Raw genomic sequence first — 20,736 nt, 5'->3', positions numbered from 1 at the left:
CTGCTGTGACACAGTCCAGGTACCTTGCCTTTTTTTAATGACTGCATGAAGAGTGGATTTTAAAGCTCAAGCCTGGTGCAAAGACATAACTTGACATTTAACACATTTATTAGTTGCATTTTGCTTTTCTGCCCAATTATACTTTTTCCTTCCCACGCGCTGCAGTGCATTTCAACTACTGTTGCATCATCCATAGGACGTCATTTGGGCCTCAGCACTGTTCATTCTGCCCTCTATCCCTGTAATCACTCACCTCTTTCCTCATGCCACTTCCTCCTCTCCTGCTCCGTCATCCTCCCTTTTCATTTTTTTTTCATCTGCCACTTCCCACTCCTTAAATTTCACTTTTGTCTTCTTTTTTATTTACTATTGTCTCCATCCCTTGCCTCTATTTCCCTGCTGTTTCTAAATGTCCTCACTACAAATTAAGGCCAAAAAGAACATCAGATTGACCTACAAGCAATAACTGTCAAGACAGCATTCACAACTAAATGTAGATGGTGAGGACGATGGGCGAGGAAGAGAGTTGTGCAGTAGAGAGTGAATTAGAAGATGAGGTAAATATAGATGAGAGGTTTAACTGCAGTGCAAAACATCACATGTCGAATGTGTTGCTGCACTACGTACCAGCCAAAGGGTTAGAACTGCTTGGGATTTAGAAGCACATTTCAGTATCTGGAGAGGAACCTAAAATTAAAGTTGAGAACTTGTCTCGAGTTAGGGATGAACATCTAGTGGACATAAATGAGTTCCTATCCTGATAAAATTAGTTGCTGCACATTTGGAAAGAGTGAGTCTCTGCCACAAACAGGTCCCATCATCTTGTAGAGCTGAGCTGCAACACAGATACAGCTGGGTCCTGCATACATAGTGCTGAACTCCTGTCCAGACAAAGCAGAATCCAAGCAAAGATGGATAACTATATTTATTGTTGAGATCATTTACAGGCAGTTGATTTCTTGCAGTGAGCTACAGCTGATTCTCTTGTATACATAGAGAACTAGTTCACTGGCCCGGTTGAGCTGTTTAAGTACTTATTCCAACAAGGTAAAAGTTGATCTCTATGGAGGTTGAGATACTTGGCACCAGCTCATATTCAGTGGAAGTACCAAATACCTCTCTCCCAGGTTAGTCTCCAAGATGGCCTGTTTATGATAAGAAGTGAGTAGGAGAGAAGAAGGATGATAGTGAAAAAGAGGGGACTGACTGAAGAAATTGTGGAGAGAAATAGATAAATATTATATAGAGTAGAGAAAAAATAAAGTTAAAATGTGAGAGAATACAGAGGGAAAAAAGAAAGAAATGAGAGGCAAATGTGACTGAGGCAGCAAAAAAGAGAGGAGTGTAAAATGGAAGATGGCAGAGTAAGTGTTTTGTGAACAAGCAGCACAACAATGGTGCGAGGGCAAATTATACAGCACATTTCACTAATTACTTTTGCTTCCTTCTTCATTAGATGTGTGTGTCACCTTGTCAGTTTGTGATGCCATCCCTGGCAGTGGATGCTACAGGTACCAATCTCCAATGAAACATTTTGAACACCAGCACCTCAACTGCTAGGGACCCAGGTTTGAACCCAGCTTGGCACTTAATCTCACTAAACTTTAAATATGTGAGATGCTAGTTTAAATGTGTAAAATTCAAAGATTTAGGCCCCCCACTTGACATCACTTCCCATAATGTAAAGTGTTCTGTTGCTAACCAGTTAGGGCAGTGCAATATATTAATATCAAAGCATATTTGTTTTGACATTGTGAACAGGTATTCCACTTATTCCGCTTTGTGACTCCCACTACGTTTGAGCTCTCGCTGACCCATCCTCATTTTGTGCCAGCCAGATGTAAGCCCCCTATGACTGTATTGATTACAGTTCATGCTCCACATCATTAAGGGGATTCATGTAAGTCTACTTCTTTGAGTCTGTGGGAGCACATTCATGTGCTCATTGGGAGATCCTTCCCCAAATATCTTCTTGTTCCTTCAGACTATTTGTTTATTATTTTCTCTTATGTTACTTTTACTAAGAAAAGACACCTTCCATTAGGGTTTCAGTGCTTTCTTTTCTGTGTGTCAGACATGAAGATAAGACACAGGACTCACTTAGTACCATCTTGCAGACATCTGATGCTCGCAGGCCTGGAGGACGCGTTTGAAATGCCAGTGGTGCTAAATGTCTCAGGGAAAGCCTTGCAAAGCCTATAGATCTGGCAAAAAAATACAGGCATGAATAAATGCTGTTTGCATGTGTTAGAATGTTAAAGGCACACCTGCTGGCTTTGCTAATATATTTTCTAATACTGGCTCAGAGGATGACTCCGCTGACAGCTTGAACTACTAGCCCCCCCTCCTCCCCAAAGCGCAAGTCTAGTTGCACCCCTGATTGGAGGTAGGGACGTACTACAAAAGTGTGAGGGAGATATTTACAAACATTATGCAAATGTGACTCTAACCAGCACAAAATGTTTTTTCCTAATTTACGTTCCAATGCAAAACTTGTTCTGTGCTGGAAAGTAACCTTAAAGTAACACAAAGCAGTATGAAGCACTGGATTTCATTACTTAGCACTAAGGAGGCATAACATGGGTGGTACATGGGTGTTCTCATGCAGTCACCCATAGCTTTTGACGCTAAACCCTATGTACAAACAATAGCAGACAGAGTTTTGTGCCAAAAGTTAATGCCTTTTAAAAGCAGGAGTTAAAAGGAGAAGTGTTCTCATTTCTCCTTTCTTCTCTGACTTTGCATGTGTGCTGCACTGTGCAGCTGACATACAATGTGGGAAACGTTTTAAAACTTGTCTAGGCATAGTATTTTGTACTGGAAGAGTACCCTTGTAGTACAAAACCTATGCTAGACTTATTCACTATAATGCAAAGGTGTGTGCGTGGCACACAGTAGCTTAAATCACAGCCGGCGCTAGGGAAAGGGGATGAGAGAGGCATATCTCTGTAGATATGGTGTTCTCCTGCTTCCTCCCTGTCTCACAGCGCAGCATTTTTCCCTGCTGCACTGCTCTGTGTGACAATTTGGTAAATCTGGGCCTAAGTCCATATAAAAATTATAAATTTCCACAAAGTGCAGTTTAAAAAAAAACTTTGTAGTAAGTTTTGCAATACTACTCTAGTACTACAAAACGTAGTACAAGGTGCAGGTTGTAAATCAGGGCTTTAATGTTTTATGTGCCTTCAATGCAATAGACCTTGTTTGTGTAGAAAACTGAGGGATATTTTTCTCCATCACTTTTCTTGACCTTGCTCTATTCATTTTTGTGAAGGAAAGAACTGTGTATGCCTTGAGATTTCCTCAGGTCGGTGTCTGCGGTATCTAATTTCCTGTCTATAGATCAAATTTTATTTTTGCGTAGCTGGAATAGAAACTGTTGTTGTTCAGATGTCTGTCGCGGTCTGTGTTATTTTTATAAAGAGTTGGAGTTTAGTGTCCATCAAGTTTATAAAAACAGTTGTGTCCAGGAAGCCAGATCCGGTGGTAGAGCCTCAAATATGAGACCTGAAGAAAGGTGGAAGTTGCTAGAGGGACCGAGATGCGGTGTTAATTCTTTTTTTCGTCTAAATGATACCTTTTATCATCTACCTGAGAAATGCAAATACGCCTTTCTTTGTTGCAAATAAGCCTTTCTTTGCTGTTGCTGTTTTAGAAATAGCCTCTGGGGTCTGGTCAACAAGAGGTCTGTATATTTAAGGCCAGATTTACAAGGCCCTAGTGCCCCTTATCGCCACATTAGCGTCATGTTTTTTTCGCTAATGTGGCATTAAGGAGGCCATTCTCCTTCGCCTTATTTACAAAGTGATGCAATGCTTGCACTGCACCACTTGGCGACCACTTGCGCCACGTGATGTCTGAGCCAGGCATAATGTATGTAAGGGGGGCATTTTTGCGGTGGGAGGCCCGTAAAAATGGTGCAGTGAAATATAAACCTTTCACTGCGCCATTTTTAGTTTCATTTTTAATGCCTGCTCAGAGGAGGCATTAAAATGACATGCCCATTACTTTCAATGGGCCACCGTTTACTTTGCAGGATTAGCCGCTAACCCTGCAAAGTACCACAACAGCATCATAAATTATGACAATATTGTCCTAATGTGCACCACGGTGTGCCGTATTGTAAATACGGTGCGACCATGGTGTTGTTATGTGCCAGTAGGAGGGTGCAAGAAAACTGGCGCATCACAGCTGATACACCACTTTCTGGCCTTAGTGCCATGCCCAACTTCATGGTCTGGAAAAGATGTCTGTCTAAGAAGGCGATGCTTATTTGAAATCACGTACACACTACACATATGCTGGGCACAGTGCCTAATTTGTGATTAAAAACGTGCCAGTGCCCAAAGCCCTCCTCTTAAACATGCGGCTGCTGCAATTAAATGTTTGAATGCAGAATACTTAGGCAGCATAATTCTGAAGCCATCTCGGGCCCCTTCAGTCCATTTAAAGCCACCCTCTGCCCCTTCAGCTCACTCTTGCAGCTTTCTGCTTTCTCCCATTATGACTCTTTTTCGTTTTTCTCTTCTTCCGTCTTTCCTTTATGTGTCTTTTGCTCACAGCAAATGCTTGAGGTGGAAAAATAAGTGCTGGCCCTCAAAAATAAGGGCCGGTGCTCCGCACCAGAAGCAACAAGCACAAATTAAGCACTGGCTTGGCACCTTTCTCAACTACATACTTGATATCCGCCTTTCACTATTACAAACAAACTTCCTTGATGTGCACCTTTCACAACTATATACAGTCCAAAAACACGCATGTTTCTACATAATGCACACATGCTTCATGTAGACCTTTTAGAACAATACGTTCATGCACACACATAGGCTTGCACAACACACACATGCTTGCTTAAGCACTCACAATGTGATTTACACTCACAAACACATACATAAGCTTAACATGCACCTTTTTTTTAACTACCTACACTCACAACACATGCGTGCTTCATGTGCACCTTTCAAAATGCCGTAAAAATGTAAATTAGCACTTGTATAGCGCACTACTCACCCGTTAGGGTCTCAAGGCGCTGTACTCATACCGCTATGGAACCCCTCCTGGCTTTTCCCTGTGAGGCACCCACTCCTGAGCACCCCCAGGGTGAAGCCAGGCATCCAAGCGCTGTTGGGGCCGTTGTGGAGATTAAGCAAGCTATTGCCCAGAGTTGCAGAGTGGGACCCATGAATTAGATTAGGCACCGAGGCGAGAATTATCTGGTCAAGGGGAATTGAGCCCAAGACCTGCCGAAGTGGGACTTGAACCCTGGTCTTACAACCGTAGGATCACAAAATACACACACATGCATGATCTGCACCTTTTGTAGTAATACAGACTCAAACAATGCACACATGCATGGTGCATGCCGTTCAGAGTTACTCAAAGACAAAGCATACATTCACCTGCACTATGTGCACCTTTTGGAAATACACACAGAGAGACACACACCAACATATACAAACTGGCACAACACACACATGCTTGACTGAGATCTTACAGAGTGACCCGGATTCGCAAAACACGCACATAAGCATAATGTGCAACTTTTGGATTTGCATACACTGTCACAACACACAAACACACACACATACTTTTCAAAATTACCCACATTCATAGAACACACACAAGCACCTTTTGGAGTAATACAGACTCACACAGTGCCCACATGCATGGTGTGTACCATTCTGAATTGTTCTCACTCCCAAATCATACAGGCACATGCACAATACTTAACAAGCACTAGCAAAGTCAATAGGTCTCACCTATACAAGAGTTGTTGGCTTTGACAATGTGTTTTTGCCATGTACACCTGTGTCGCAGACTAGATTTGTTGGAGTATAGTGTTGTACAGTGGAGTAGGGGGGTAGCGTGTCATAGAGTTTAGTAGAGTTCAGTGGTTCAGTGGCCGAGAGTATCATAGAGTAGAGTGTCATAAAGTGGAGGGGCCAAGAGTGGAACAGCTTAGAGTAGAGTGGTGTCAAGTTGAGTGATTTAGAGTGGAATGAATTGAAGTAGTGGGTTGGAATGGGTTATTGTGGGTTGGATTGGGTGGCATGTGGTGGATTGGAGTGGGTGGACTGGATGTAGTGGATTGGATTTTAGTGGGGTGGATTGAAATGAGGTGAGGTGGATTGGATTGGATTTGAGTGGGGTGGATTGGAGTGGGGTGAATGGGATTGGAATGGGGTGGTTTAGATTCGTTTGGTGTGGGTGGACTGGATTAGAGTAGGGTGGTTTAAAGTGGGGTGAATTAGACTGTTATGGGGTAGACTATACTGGACTAGAGGGGTGGATTGGATTGGAGTGGGATGGACTGGAGTGGGTGGATTGGATTGGAGTGGGGTGGCTCAATTGGAGTGGGGTTGGGTGGAATGGATTGGGGTGGAGTGAAGTGGGTGGATTGGAGTTGGGTGGGTTGTATTGGATTGGAGTGGAGTGGATTGGAGTAGGGTGGATTGCTTTGAGGTGGGGTGGAACTGAGTCACGCAAAATAGATTGTATGGGGTGGATTGGACTGGAGTGGGGTGGGGTTAGGTGGACTTGACTGGAATGGGTGTATTGGATTGGAGTGAGGCAGATTGGATTGTAATGGGTGAATTGGATTGGAGGAGGTCGATTGGAGTGGGGTCACCAAATGGGGTGGATTAGATTGGAGTGGGGTGGATGAAATGGGGTGGGGTGGATTGGATTGAATTGGGGTGGAGTGGAGTGAACTGGAGTAGGGAGATTGTAGTGGGGTGGGATGGGTTGGTTTGGATTGGATTGGATTGGGGTGAGGTGGAATGAATTGGAGTAGGGTGGATTGCCTTGACATGGGGTGGATTTGAGTATGGTGAAATGGATTGAGTGGGGTTAATTGGAGTGGAATGGGGTGGGGTGATGTGAACTGGAGTGGGTGGACTGGAGAGGGGTGGAATGGAGTGGGGTGAATTGGAGTGAGGTGCAGTAGATTGGATTGCAGTGGCTGGATTGGACTGGAGTGAGGTGGGTTGGATTGAGTGGAGTGGATTAGGTTGCAGTGGATTGGGTTGGGGTGGGGTGAACTGGGTTGGGCTCGGGTGGATTGGATTGAAGTGGGTTGGATTGGGGTGGGGTGAACTGAATTGGGGTGGGCTGGGGTGGGGTGGATTTGATTGGGGGTTAGATTTGATTTGGCTGGTTTGGGGTGGGCTGGATGGGGTGGGATGGGATGGATCAGATTGGGGTAAAGCGGATTGGATTAGATTGGATTGGAGTGGGTGGATTAGAGTTGGTTTGACTGGAGTGGGGTGGATTGGAGTGGATCAGATTGGAGTGTGGCGGATTGTTCAGAATGGAGTGTGGCAGATTGGAGCCGTGCAGACTATTTTGGATTGGAGTGGTCCAGATTGGAGTGGGCAGATTGTTTTGGATTGAAGTGGGACTGATTGGAGTGGGGCACATTGTTTTGAATTGGAGTGGGGCAGATTATAGTGGAGCAGATTTGAGTGCGGTAGATTCAAGTTGTGTGGGTTGGAGTGAGGTAGATTGTTTTGGATTGGGGTGGGGCATCCTGTTTTGGCTGGGGGTGGCGCACATTGTTTTGGATATGAGTGGGGCATATTGGAGTGGAGCAGATTGCTTTGGATTAGAGTGGGAATGTTTGTTTTGGATTGGAGTGGGGCAGATGGTTTAGGATTGGAGTGGGGCAGATTGTTTTGGATTGGAGTGGTACAGATTATTTTGGAATGGAGTGGGGCAGATTGGGCAGACTGTTTTGGACTTCAGTGGGCAGATTGGTTTGGATGAGAGTGGGGCACCTTGTTTTGGATTGGAGCTGCGCAGATTGGAGGCGGGCAGATTGTTTTGAACTGAAGTGAGGCAGATTGGAGTGGAGAAGATTGTTTTGGATTGGAGTGGGACAGATTTGAGTGGATTGGAGTGGGGAAGATTGGAGTGGGGCGGATTGTGTTGGATTGAAGTGGGGTAAATTGTTTTAGGTTGGAGTGGGGCGAATTCGAGTGGAGCGAATTGGAGATGGGCAGATTGGAGTGGGGTTGGTTGGGGGTTTGGAGTGTTGGGGGTTGGAGTGGATTGTAATAATATACACCAGAGCCAGCGCATACATCGCCCCCGAGCTCCAAAACACAATCTACTGCTCCATCAACACGGACACCTTCCCTGAGAACTGGAAACAAGCCGAAATATGCCCTCTCCTAAAGAAATCTTTGGCCGACCCATCAGAACTAAAGAATTTCCGGCCCATCTCGCTGCTACCCTACCCTGCCAAAATACCGGAGAAAGCAATCAATGCACAACTACAGAATTTCATTGAGGCCAACAACTCCCTGGGCAGCTCCCAGTCTGGATTTCGCGGCAAACACAGCACTGAGACAGCTCTCCTGGCAGCCACCGACGACATCAGATTAATCCTAGACGGCAGCCAGAACATAGCATTCATAATCCTCAACCTCTCAGCAGCATTCAGCACGGTCTCCCACAGCACTCTGCGCACCAGACTCCTTGACCAAGGAATCTGCGGAAGAGCCCTGGAATGGATCCACTCCTTCCTCTCCAGGAGGATGCAGAGGGTCAGACTCCTGCCCTACACTTCCAGACCCACATGAGTCAACTGCGGAGTCCCCCAAGGATCCTCACTGAGTCCCACACTATTCAACGTATATATATGGCCCCTCTCGCTGCCATGGTCAGAATCATGAATGAGAGAAAGCTGCCTCAAGCTCAACTCCGACAAGACTGAGCTCATCATCTTCGGATCGCACCTCAGCTTGGGATGACTCCTGGAGGCCCACATCCCTCAGCGCCCACCCCCCGCACCTACTGAGCACGGCTGCAACTTAGGAATCATCCTCAACTCCTCCTTATCTATGATCCTCCTGCTGGCACACACTCCGCAAACTTCAGAAGATCTTCAGATGGATCCCAGCAGACTGTAACAGGACAGTTACTCACGCCTTGGTCACTAGCAAGCTTGACTACGGCAACACCCTCTACGCCGGCATCTCAACCAAGAACATCAAAAACTGCAACTCATCCAGAACACCGCCGCTGGACTCATGCTGGACCTTTCTGTCCAAGAACACATCTCCCAAAACCTGAGGACCCTCCACTGGCTACCGGTCGAGAAGCGAATCACCTTCAAGCTTCTCACCCACACATACAAGGCCAAATACAACGCAGGACCAGCCTACCTGAACCACAACGTCTCCTTCCACATCCCTGCCAGATTCCTCTGCTCCACCCAGATGGCCCTGGCCACCATCCCTCGCATCCACAAAACCACCGCCAGAGGACGATCCTTCACCTACACTGCAGCGAAGAGCTGGAACAACCTCCCTCAGCACTGCAGACAAAGCCTGTCACTGACCATCTTCAGGAAGAACCTCAAGACGTGGCTCTTCGTATGAGGCCCCTCCCCCCAGTGCCTTGAGACCCTCAAGGGTGAGTAGCCGCGCTCTACAAATACTGATTGATTGATTGAGCACTCTCCCTCAGAGCGCATGTTTGTTTGGCCGGCCGTCTCAGGCCGGCCAAACACACATGCACACAGGGCTCTCTCCAGCCCAGCAACACGGTTGCTGGACTGGAGAGAGCCTGCACAGGCCCCCAGTCTGCCTGAGAGTGCCTTGGCTGAGGCGCTCTGAGCCAATCCTAATGCTGCTTTAAGCAGCGTCTGGATTGACGCAGGGCAGGCTGGGAGCCTGTGCCTGCAGCCTGCTGCAGCAGAGACGGAGGAGAGGCTCGGCCTGCGTTTGGCTAAACGGTCCCCCCTTCCCTGTCGCGCCACACCAGCCCCACCCCTTTTAAGCACTACGAGCCGTGACTAAGTCATACAGCAATACACAAAAAATTACAAAAACACACACATACACTTTCTTTCTGCCTTGTTAGTGGGACATATTTTCAAATCCAATAGCATCAATCAAGCAAAAAAACAAATGAAGGGATTTTTTAAGATGGTCTGGCAGAGTAGTAACTACATTGTAAATGAAGATCTAGATGATGCTGGTGTACAGCCCTCCCCCAATCCCGTAATATGTTAATAAGCAACAAGTGTTTTCACACCACAGTGAACCCTAACTTTCTGTTTTCTGTACTTTATGTTAATGGGGACGTGCAGAAGGCCTCAGGTGATCTTGTAATCTTATACAACATCTATGGATTTTTTTAGTCACCTTCACTCATTCTCTCGAGCTCTTCTTAATGAACTGTTTGAACTGAATTAAATTCATGGCTGGGCCAGTTGCAAATGAAAGATTACTGTGAGTTTGGGGGGATCCTCAGGCCCAATCCCCCCCCTCACGAAAATGTTGATTCGATACTATCAAAAGTCCATTGCTTCTCGAATGCCTTATTTTGTAAACGTGTAAATATGTTAGAGGTGCCACTTACTACTTGTTTTCACCTATATTTTGCCTAAACGTAATAGTATCTAGAGTGTGACATAAGCTATGACTTAAGGTATGTGTGATACAATGCGGCAGTGGTGCCTACTGAATTAGTTCCCGGAGTCGCCCAAACCATTCTGTACCTGACATAAGCTTAGGTGCCTGCCTACTTGTGGGCCTCATAAGCAAGGAAGCAGAAGTGTGACCACAGGACCCCACAACAGTTCACACAAAAATCTGAGGAAAACAATTTAACAAACACCTTTCACATTTAAAGTGAATAATCTTCCATATTTCGGTTTATTCCTTGTCACTGATTAGTTTTCTTCAGGAGTTCAGGGTGATGATGATCTCTTTCCAGAGTTTTGAATTATGGGGCCGTGTTACGTTTTGTTGTTCTGTAACCTTATTAGTTAAAGTGATGTTTGTCTGGTTCTGTCGCCTCTGCCTCTCCCCTTCCAGGGCCTACATGAGCGTGAAAGAGCTGAAAGAAAGGCTGAAGCTGAACAGCACCCATTACCTCAACGTCTACTTTGCGAGCTCGGTGAGGGACGACTTGGCGGGAGCTGCGACCTGGCCATGGGACAAGGAGGCCCTCAGCCACCAAGGTAAAGACTGGAGCTGTGGGTAGGGGCGAGGGGTGCCTCAGAGACTGTGGCCCAGTGCTTAATTTGTGAAAAAATAAGTGCTGAGGCCATTGTCAGGAGGCTACTGGAGCTTGCACCAACCACTGCCCCTGCCACCACTGCCAATGATAGTACCTGTGCAACTGCTAACCATCACACTCCTCCGTGTGCGACCATTCAGAATATTCCAGGCCCCCGAAACTATAGGAATGGCTTGAGAGGCAAGTATGAGTCATTTTAAGGTATATTGGATTAACAAATAACTATTGTTGTGCTCATCTCTAAATTACACAAACATTGCTCCAATGTTGCAGACTATCATAAGCGCTGGTATTGACAATTAAGTGCTGGTGCTGAGCCCTGGAAACTGCCAGCTCAAACTAAGCAAAGCCCTGACCCTGAGACAAGGAGACCTTCAGCTACTGAAATAAAAACTAGAGCTCTGGTTAAGGGTGAGAGATGGATGGCAGAAACACAGTGGTGCCTCAGAGTCCCTGGCTGTGGGACAAGGAGACCCTCAGCCACCAAGGTAAAAACCAGAGCTGTAGGCAGGGGCGAGGGGTGGAGGACAGGAACATGAATTGTAGTGCCTCAGAGACCATGGCCCTGAGACAAGGAGAGCCTGATCCACTAAGATAAGGATCACAACTGCAGGTTATCCAGTGTAGAAAATGACCTGAGGCGCCTCAGAAACCCTGCCATTGGACAACGAGAACCTGAGCCTGAAGTGGGCTGATCAAAATGACCCAATGGGAAGGGGTTGACGGTGAACCGATATTATGTCTCAACGGCTCTCAGCCTGCAAAAAAAAATCAAGGGGACTTCAGTTGTTTCAGCAACCCACTGCGGTACACCTGAATGCTGGGGTTGCTGAAAGTTGGCTGTTGATGAATACCAAGACTGCTTAGTCTTGATTCCTCCTCGGGCCTCTTTATTCCAGTCCCCTACACTTGCTGTTTGTTTACTCACTCTTGAAGGTGGTTTTCCTTCTCTGCTTTGTTCCTTTCTCACAGATTGCCTATTTTTCTCTCCCTCCTGTCTCCATTTTTAGGTTGAGCGCGCAAGCGCTTTGGCCTGTAGTAAGTATTGTGGGCTTTTAACCACACCCACTGCACGCTCATTATTTTCACTCGTTCATGGGCTTGCTTTAAAAAATCCTTTGTTATCATTGGTAAATGCTTTAGGTTTGTCCCTCCTTGGGTCGTTTTTTTTACCTCCTTGCAGACTGACCCTGTTCCATGGATAATTGCAAAATTGCCTATACGTTTGACTGCGAGCGAACTTCTTTTTCCTTTTCTGTCTCTCCTTCGCGCTCATTGTGACCATGGTGCTTTCAATCGGCTTGCTTATGTCAACCGTTTTAATTTTCATTTTCAATTTAAGTGGCAAGAAAGGTCCAGGTAGGAATTTACAACATTAATAGCTCTAACTCAAACAAATGCAAGACCCATTGCATTGCAAATGCTTGTTCTATTTTTCTGTCTCTTGATCTGAGTCAAAGTCTGATTCTGAAAATAAGTCCAAGACTCCAAAAACGTCTGCCAACCGGCACAAATTAAGAATTGCTGTTAGCCACCAAACGTAAAGAACTACTGGCAGCATCCCTTGCAGAAAGTGGATTGGGAACCTAGCTTAAGGTGTTGCATTGAATTTCAGTGGGGTTTTGGGACTACAGGATTTCCCCCTCAGAACTTACACTTTCTCTCTGTGCTCTTATTTCCCCTCTGCTCATTGTTCGTTATTCTTTAAACTCTTCCCTCGGCCTTTTTGATGACTCTTACCTCTCCCTTTATCTGTCCATTTTTCATAAACTCTCTCTTCATCAGTTCTGTCGTCTTTTGTTCTTTTTCTTACTCTTTCTCCCACCTCTATTTCTTTCTCTCACTGTCCTTAAAATGCAGATATCTCTCTAATCTAATCTCCTTCACAATCACTCCCTCTTTTCCCAGCTGCTTACTCTGGCCATTGCACACATATCTCTCTAACATCTTTTCATTCACACTATCCTTTTTTATGGGCGAGCAGGAAGTGCTCGTCCATTCTGTTATCTCTCTTTGGGCTTCAAACCACGCCCATGCCACATCAGTCACTTATAATGGTTGGTGGACTTGCCTTTTAAAATCCGCTTGCTCTCATTTGTGAAAGGCATGCATACGTCATGCCTTTTCTGGTGTTTAGCCCACCTACACAGCACGGGTAAAGTACCAAAAACATACGAGGCTCGATGTTTTCAGCCTGGAGTCCGGACTACTTTATCTGTTTATTTTCCATGCAGCGCGATCGCGCTGAATTTACATAGCACGATTGCGCTGCATTTCTTTTTGCTTTACAGCGCTAATAGCTCTAACTCAAACAAATGCGAGACCCGTTGCATTGAAAATGCTTGTTTAACCTGACTCTCTTTCTGTCCTCCATCACACATCTGTTTCTGTAACGAAAACCATCAGCCTTGTATTTTTTTCTTGAATCTGTCTCTCGGTGTCAGTGTCTTTATTTCCCTAGACTGTGTCTTACTTCATATCTCACTCTTGTGTCATCAGCCCCAATGATCTGTCTCTCTTTCCTTTGTTATCGCTCTATCTCCGTCTGACCCTCGCTTCCTCTCTATTTGGTGTTACTATGTGCACACGAACATCATCCTTGATGTCTCCTAATAATGTTTTCGCTCATTTCTCTGTTTGTCACTTTTCCTGACACCTTCCATCCTACACGATCTGCTTAGCTTCCCCATTTCCCCCCATTCTGTGTCTCCAATTCGCTATTTACCCGTGTGTTTCATGTAATTAAAACCTCAAACACAAATGACCAGCACAAAGTAGGCGATGTGACGGTTGAAAATGAATGCAGTAAAGAAATGGTATCACAATAAAAACAAAGGAGGAATGCCCAGCTTGGTTTGTTAGTTGTTGATTAAAAGCAACACTTCCCAATACACACAGATTAAAGGGTACAAAAAAGTCAGAGAGATCTTCAACACAATAATCACACAGTTCTCTTAGGGTATCACCTAGAGCTGGTGCTGAATTTCTGTGCAAGGCTTGAAAAACTGCACTGCATGGGGAGCACTACAAGTGGCAAAATCGTATTTTGCTTGGAGCGCGCAAAACCTTTCCTGCGCTTTTGTTTAATTTCCATGTAAGTCCCCACATGCTTCTAGACCTTGAAAGGCTGCGCTCTCTTGTGTTTTTTCTCGCTTTGAGAATGATAGGCTAGACAGTGACTTTAATTTGATGCTATTTTTTCAATTAAATAGTTCATTTGGTTCTTCATAGATTTCATCTTCACAGCACTTGCTAAACAAGCATTTTCAATGCAACGGGTCTTGCATTTGTTCGAGTTAGAGCTATTAGCGGTGTAAAGCAAAAAAAAACGCAGCGCAATCGCGCTATGTAAAATGCAGCACGATTGCGCTGCGTGGAAAATAAACAGATAAAGTAGTCCGGACTCCAGGCTGAAAACATCGAGCCTCGTTTGTTTTTGGTACTTTACCGGTGCTGTGTAGGTGGGCTAAACACCGGAAAAGGCATGACGTATGCATGCTTTTCACAAATGAAAGCAAGCGGATTTTAAAAGGCAAGCCCACGAACCAATATAAGTGACTGACGTGGCATGGGCATGGTTTGAAACCCAAAGAGAGATTACAGAATGGACGGAGCACTTTGTGCTCGCCCATAAAAAAACTTAAAAACTTAAAAAGGACTTTAAGCCTGCCCATTACTTACCATTGGTTAGCTCCAACTTCACGCTTGTTTCCTTGCTTATTATTGGGCAGAGCCTTCCCCTTGCTTCTGCTTCCTCCTAGACATGTCTTTATTTTCTAGCTGTGGACCACGGATCAAGTACAGTTTCCTGTCTGCAGCCAGTGTGCTTCCACTGCCCACAAGCTCCTACAGATACTTTTTTTTACTGCTTTACATACGATCTTATAGAGTGCATGCTTATGCAGTCCTTCTCCCTTACCCCACTCTCCTCCTGCTGTTGATTGTATCCCCACCCCCATACTTTCTCCCTGTGCCCTCCAGTGGCTGTCCTTTGTCCCCCGACCTCCTCCCACTGTTCATTGTCCCACAGACCACCACCCTCCTCCCTCATTTGTCTTCCTCCCAACTCCCGTACTGTTTGTATGTATTTTTTTTTTTTTACACATGTTGCACAGCAGCGCAGGCTGTAATGCAACATCGTTTAAAAGAAAAAAATGCTATGACTCTTTCAATGATGGCCACTTCAAAGTGCTTTTCAGGTCTTGCCTGAATGAGCATGCATTAGCTCATGCGCTCTCTCCTGTCAGACTCTTGTGTTCTATAATAAACTTGGAACCACCCCATTACTTACCATTTCTTTGCAACATTTTCACTCTTCTTTGCGGCCTTTTAATTTGATAGCAATTCCCATGTGTCAGGTCCTTTTCTTTTGGTTATGCATGGACTAAGCACAGATTAAATAGGTTTCATTAGTGTCCCTCTACTGGCCATCAGCTGCTCTCACTGTGTTTCAGGTACTATTTTCTTTTTTTTTTTCAAGTGCTATGTCACAGTCAACACTGACCTGCCATAGCGCTTTTCTTTTACCTTCCCCGAGCCGCCCCAACCTGTTTCTTCTCCCTGCTCTCACCTGCCTGTCCCTTATTTCTTCTACCTCCCAGCACCCTCCCTCCTGTTTGTAATTCTTCTCCCTCAGAAGTTGAAAAACATGCTATGAAGCAGCCAGCTCCCTCCCGTTTTCCACCTCCACCCGTTGCCAAAGTCAATAGATTACCCTTAGGTTAAGCAAGAAAATTGTATATTATGGGAAAGAATCTTAACTACATTACTGCCACAGTTAATAGATAAATGAATCACTGGTATTCGTAGAAATTCTTCACAAAAACTATTTATTCTGTTCAACAAAATAGAGCAATTAACAATCATTCAGCGTGGTGGCACCTTGTGTGTGAATAAACGTTAAATTCCAAACTATTCAACACTTCAAACAAAGGAACAAGTGCCAATTTCCTAGTTAAAACACAACAAATGCGACAACTAAAACATTACTCCAGTCATCCAATTTATTAAAGTAGTGTGGCTGCACTCCATATTCCTAGAACAATCCACAGCGGAGGCAGTCCATGGGATGGGTGCACATGGCGGACAATCCTGTCCTCTGTTTTTTAATATGAGCCCCAAATATTACCGAATGTGTCTGTGATTTAAAAGGACTCCTCTGAAGAAAAGTGTTAACACGTTTCGACCCTTGTTTGCTATGGGCCTCCTCGTGACTGTGGAATAATGAAGTGCTCCTGAAAGATGCTAGGGTGGCAAACTCAGTCATCCACTAAATCCCTCCTTAAGGGCTTGTAAAACAATTGGAGGCGCACTCCTGGCTTGCCAGGCTGGCTTGAAGCGGGGAACTACGCAGTAATAATGCGATCCCTTCTGTATATGGCACACACCTGTGTTTGTATTCCAGGAGGCGGAGGGCACGGCTGGGTAGGGCGGGAGAGAGAACACGGAGTACCAGGGTATTGCCATCGGTGAGGGGAGTAGGTTCGTCGCTTTCCCTCCGTGTGAGCGTAGCCTCTTTACCAAGTTCAACGTCCGGAGCTGGTCCAGAAGGCAAGCGCTACGAGGAGCTCTGAAATCTACTAGTGTAGCAAGCCTATTGGCTTTGCCAATGTTTTTTTGTTTGTTTTAACTTAGCCAGTGCTGCGAGATATTGGTGGTTCTCACTGCCACTTGCTAGTGTATTCTGTGAATTTATTGAGGAGTAAGAGATGTGTCCAAGATCACAAGAGCCGCAGCAGAATCACTCATTCTGAACATTGCAGACACAATGCTAAACACCCGACCGCAACCACTGGTTGTCAGTAATCTACCGTGTGGCACTACAATGGCTGCCTGCCGTGGGCGCGCACAGAACCTTTGAATAACATGGGGATTGTCTTGAAAAACGAGTGAGATGCACGTTTTAAAGAGATTGGTCAGAAGCCGTCGAACCGCATTGTCCCAGACACTATAACGCGACCTATATACAGGGAGTGCAGAATTATTAGGCAAGTTGTATTTTTGAGGATTAATTTTATTATTGAACAACAACCATGTTCTCAATGAACCCAAAAAACTCATTAATATCAAGGCTGAAATTTTTGGAAGTAGTTTTTAGTTTGTTTTTAGTTTTAGCTATGTTAGGGGGATATCTGTGTGTGCAGGTGACTATTACTGTGCATAATTATTAGGCAACTTAACAAAAAAAAATATATACCCATTTCAATTATTTATTATTACCAGTGAAACCAATATAACATCTCAACATTCACAAATATACATTTCTGACATTCAAAAACAAAACAAAAACAAATCAGTGACCAATATAGCCACCTTTCTTTGCAAGGACACTCAAAAGCCTGCCATCCATGGATTCTGTCAGTGTTTTGATCTGTTCACCATCAACATTGCGTGCAGCAGCAACCACAGCCTCCCAGACACTGTTCAGAGAGGTGTACTGTTTTCCCTCCTTGTAAATCTCACATTTGATGATGGACCACAGGTTCTCAATGGGGTTCAGATCAGGTGAACAAGGAGGCCATGTCATTAGATTTCCTTCTTTTATACCCTTTCTTGCCAGCCACGCTGTGGAGTACTTGGACGCGTGTGATGGAGCATTGTCCTGCATGAAAATCATGTTTTTCTTGAAGGATGCAGACTTCTTCCTGTACCACTGCTTGAAGAAGGTGTCTTCCAGGAACTGGCAGTAGGACTGGGAGTTGAGCTTGACTCCATCCTCAACCCGAAAAGGCCCCACAAGCTCATCTTTGATGATACCAGCCCAAACCAGTACTCCACCTCCACCTTGCTGGCGTCTGAGTCGGACTGGAGCTCTCTGCCCTTTACCAATCCAGCCACGGGCCCATCCATCTGGCCCATCAAGACTCACTCTCATTTCATCAGTCCATAAAACCTTAGAAAAATCAGTCTTGAGATATTTATTGGCCCAGTCTTGACGTTTCAGCTTGTGTGTCTTGTTCAGTGGTGGTCGTCTTTCAGCCTTTCTTACCTTGGCCATGTCTCTGAGTATTGCACACCTTGTGCTTTTGGGCACTCCAGTGATGTTGCAGCTCTGAAATATGGCCAAACTGGTGGCAAGTGGCATCGTGGCAGCTGCACGCTTGACTTTTCTCAGTTCATGGGCAGTTATTTTGCGCCTTGGTTTTTCCACACACTTCTTGCGACCCTGTTGACTATTTTGAATGAAACGCTTGATTGTTCGATGATCACGCTTCAGAAGCTTTGCAATTTTAAGAGTGCTGCATCCCTCTGCAAGATATCTCACTATTTTTGACTTTTCGGAGCCTGTCAAGTCCTTCTTTTGACCCATTTTGCCAAAGGAAAGGAAGTTGCCTAATAATTATGCACACCTGATATAGGGTGTTGATGTCATTAGACCACACCCCTTCTCATTACAAAGATGCACATCACCTAATATGCTTAATTGGTAGTAGGCTTTCGAGCCTATACAGTTTGGAGTAAGACAACATGCATAAAGAGGATGATGTGGTCAAAATACTCATTTGCCTAATAATTCTGCACTCCCTGTAAAGCATCCACATTTCCTCGGCTTTCTCAGTGATAGAGAACAGCGTCTTGTGTGTGTGCATACGTCTGCATCGGTCTGTTCTTGCGAGGTCTTCTTAACGTTCTTTTTGCTTTTAAGTACAGAGGACGTGGCTTTACCGCCAAAACTGCCAACTCTGGAACTGGAGAACCAGGTCTGAGTCTCAGAGTCGGCTCAACATCCTGTGATTCAGGGTAAATCACTTAACCCACCTGCCTAAAAATTATTATAAAAAAATGAATGTGTCCTTGTGTATTGTAAAATGGTGCTCATGTAAACCTCTCAAATTCCTTCGGGTCGAGTTCTGCTGAAAACTACCATGAAGAAGTGTTCTGGTACAACACACCTCCACGCCTCAGTATCTTATTGGACATATGTGCTTCAGTACTGTGTACAATATATCTCAATGTCACAATGGACATGGTGTTATCAGTTGAGCAATTTCAAAGTATTTGCAAGGAAAATGTATATCCCCATGTGTTAGATAAGAAATAAATGTGCCACTGTGACAGGGTCTCCCCTGGTAATCAACTTTGTAAACAGCTGCAAACTTGTGATATATAACTTTCCATAAAAGGGGATTTTCTTTATAGTGATTGGCTGAAATAAATAACTTTTCCATATGATTTGCTAATAATAAAATATAAGCGTTCCTGGGCGATGTTATGTTTTAGGAAACAAGATAACAATGCATCCGAACAAGAATAGGCAAAGCCAACAGGTTTCACCTACGCAGTATCTATGGACTTTGTCAATTGTCAGTTGCTGCTTCTGCTTGTGAAAGGGGACAAAGATTGGACTTTGTTGTGCATTCTTGCTTGTGAAGAATCTCCAAGTGCTTGAACTGAGCTTGCCTCCTGTTTTGAAGTCTCAGGGCCATCAAAGACTTTTCTCTGCTAACATCTGGACTCTCTGCTGAGGCTCCTGCCCTGCCACGTGGTGTCCTATCTAGTCCATGGGCCCTTGAAAGGTGAAGTTGGCAGACAAGAGCTGAAAATCCATTCCCAGAACGCCGTGCGGGGAAAGCTACGGCGCACCATCTGCAACGCGGCTGAAAACGACGCACCGTCGGCCTTGCGGTTAAAATCAATGATCCACCTGCTTTGCGGCTGGTAGATCGACGCATCGTGGGTGGAGAGACGACACGCAACACCTGCTTGCGGCTGCTGATAACGACACAAACCCCACGCAGCGCAGTTTTCTAACACCGTGCATCAGGATTTTCCAAGCATCGTCCCTGGGCATCAAAGTCAACCCGACTGTGCACAGATCCGAGGTGCCCATCTGGTAATCGACACATCACTCTTTTGCGAGGGAGAAAAACAATGTATTGATGACCCGACCGGAGAAGGAAACGACGCACGGCCTCACTTGCGAGTAAGGAATCGACACATCACCGACTTTTCCCACACAGGCTCGCCCTTGCGGCTTTATTTTTGACGCAAACCAGGTACTTTGTGTAACAACAGCGTTCTCACTGTTTTCTAAGGATTAAGACTCTTATTCATTTAAAAATTCATATTTTGACTTGTGTATGTTGGATTTTTGTTGTTTTGGTCTTGTTTGATTTAGATAAATATTACGTATTTTTCTAAACTTGTGTGGTGTCCATTTTGTAGTGTTTTCACTGTATAACTGTGTGTGTTGGTACAAATACTTTACACATTGCTTCTGAAGTTAAGCCTGCCTGTTCGTGCTAAGCTACCAAGGGGTAAGCGGGGGTTAAATGAGAGTGACTCTCCTTTACCCTGACTAGGGTGAGGGTCCTTGCTTGGACAGAGGGTAACCTGACTGCCAATCAAGGACCCCATTTCTAACATTGGTGGCAGCAGTGGGAGTGGACTTGTACTTGTACTTGACATACAGTGATTAAGTGTACCCTACTGTTTTCAGTGCAGACCATTATGTGGCCACATACTACTTGTTTTTGCTTTTTTCTCTTTTTGGATTTTTCTGTACTTCCATATTGTTGGTGATCTTTTATTGATTCCTGAACTTTTTTATTGGGAATTCTTTTTCTGCTTTGGAACTTTGCACTTTTGATTTGCCATCATGTCCCAATCTGGAGATGCACCAGCTGGAGCTGTTTTTGAATTAGGGAATCTGGAAAGTTACACAGTTGCTCAGTTGAAACAGTTCTGTAAGGATCTTCCCTGTCT

General features: G+C 45.0%; 1 protein-coding gene across 1 annotated transcript in view; it reads left to right on the top strand.

The window, feature by feature from the left end:
* The window catches only part of PAPPA2 (pappalysin 2), a 796,947-nt gene that overhangs the window by 387,772 nt on the left and 388,439 nt on the right, over nt 1-20,736 (top strand). Inside the window, exon 3 of the mRNA XM_069231564.1 lies at nt 10,827-10,972. Coding sequence (XP_069087665.1) covers nt 10,827-10,972 — 146 coding nt within the window. The remainder of the gene's footprint in view (nt 1-10,826; nt 10,973-20,736) is intronic.

The sequence above is a fragment of the Pleurodeles waltl genome, chromosome 4_2 (genome assembly GCF_031143425.1).
Source record: "Pleurodeles waltl isolate 20211129_DDA chromosome 4_2, aPleWal1.hap1.20221129, whole genome shotgun sequence".
In the NCBI taxonomy this organism is placed as follows: Eukaryota; Metazoa; Chordata; class Amphibia; order Caudata; family Salamandridae; genus Pleurodeles; species Pleurodeles waltl.
This window is presented reverse-complemented; position numbering and strand designations above follow the sequence as displayed.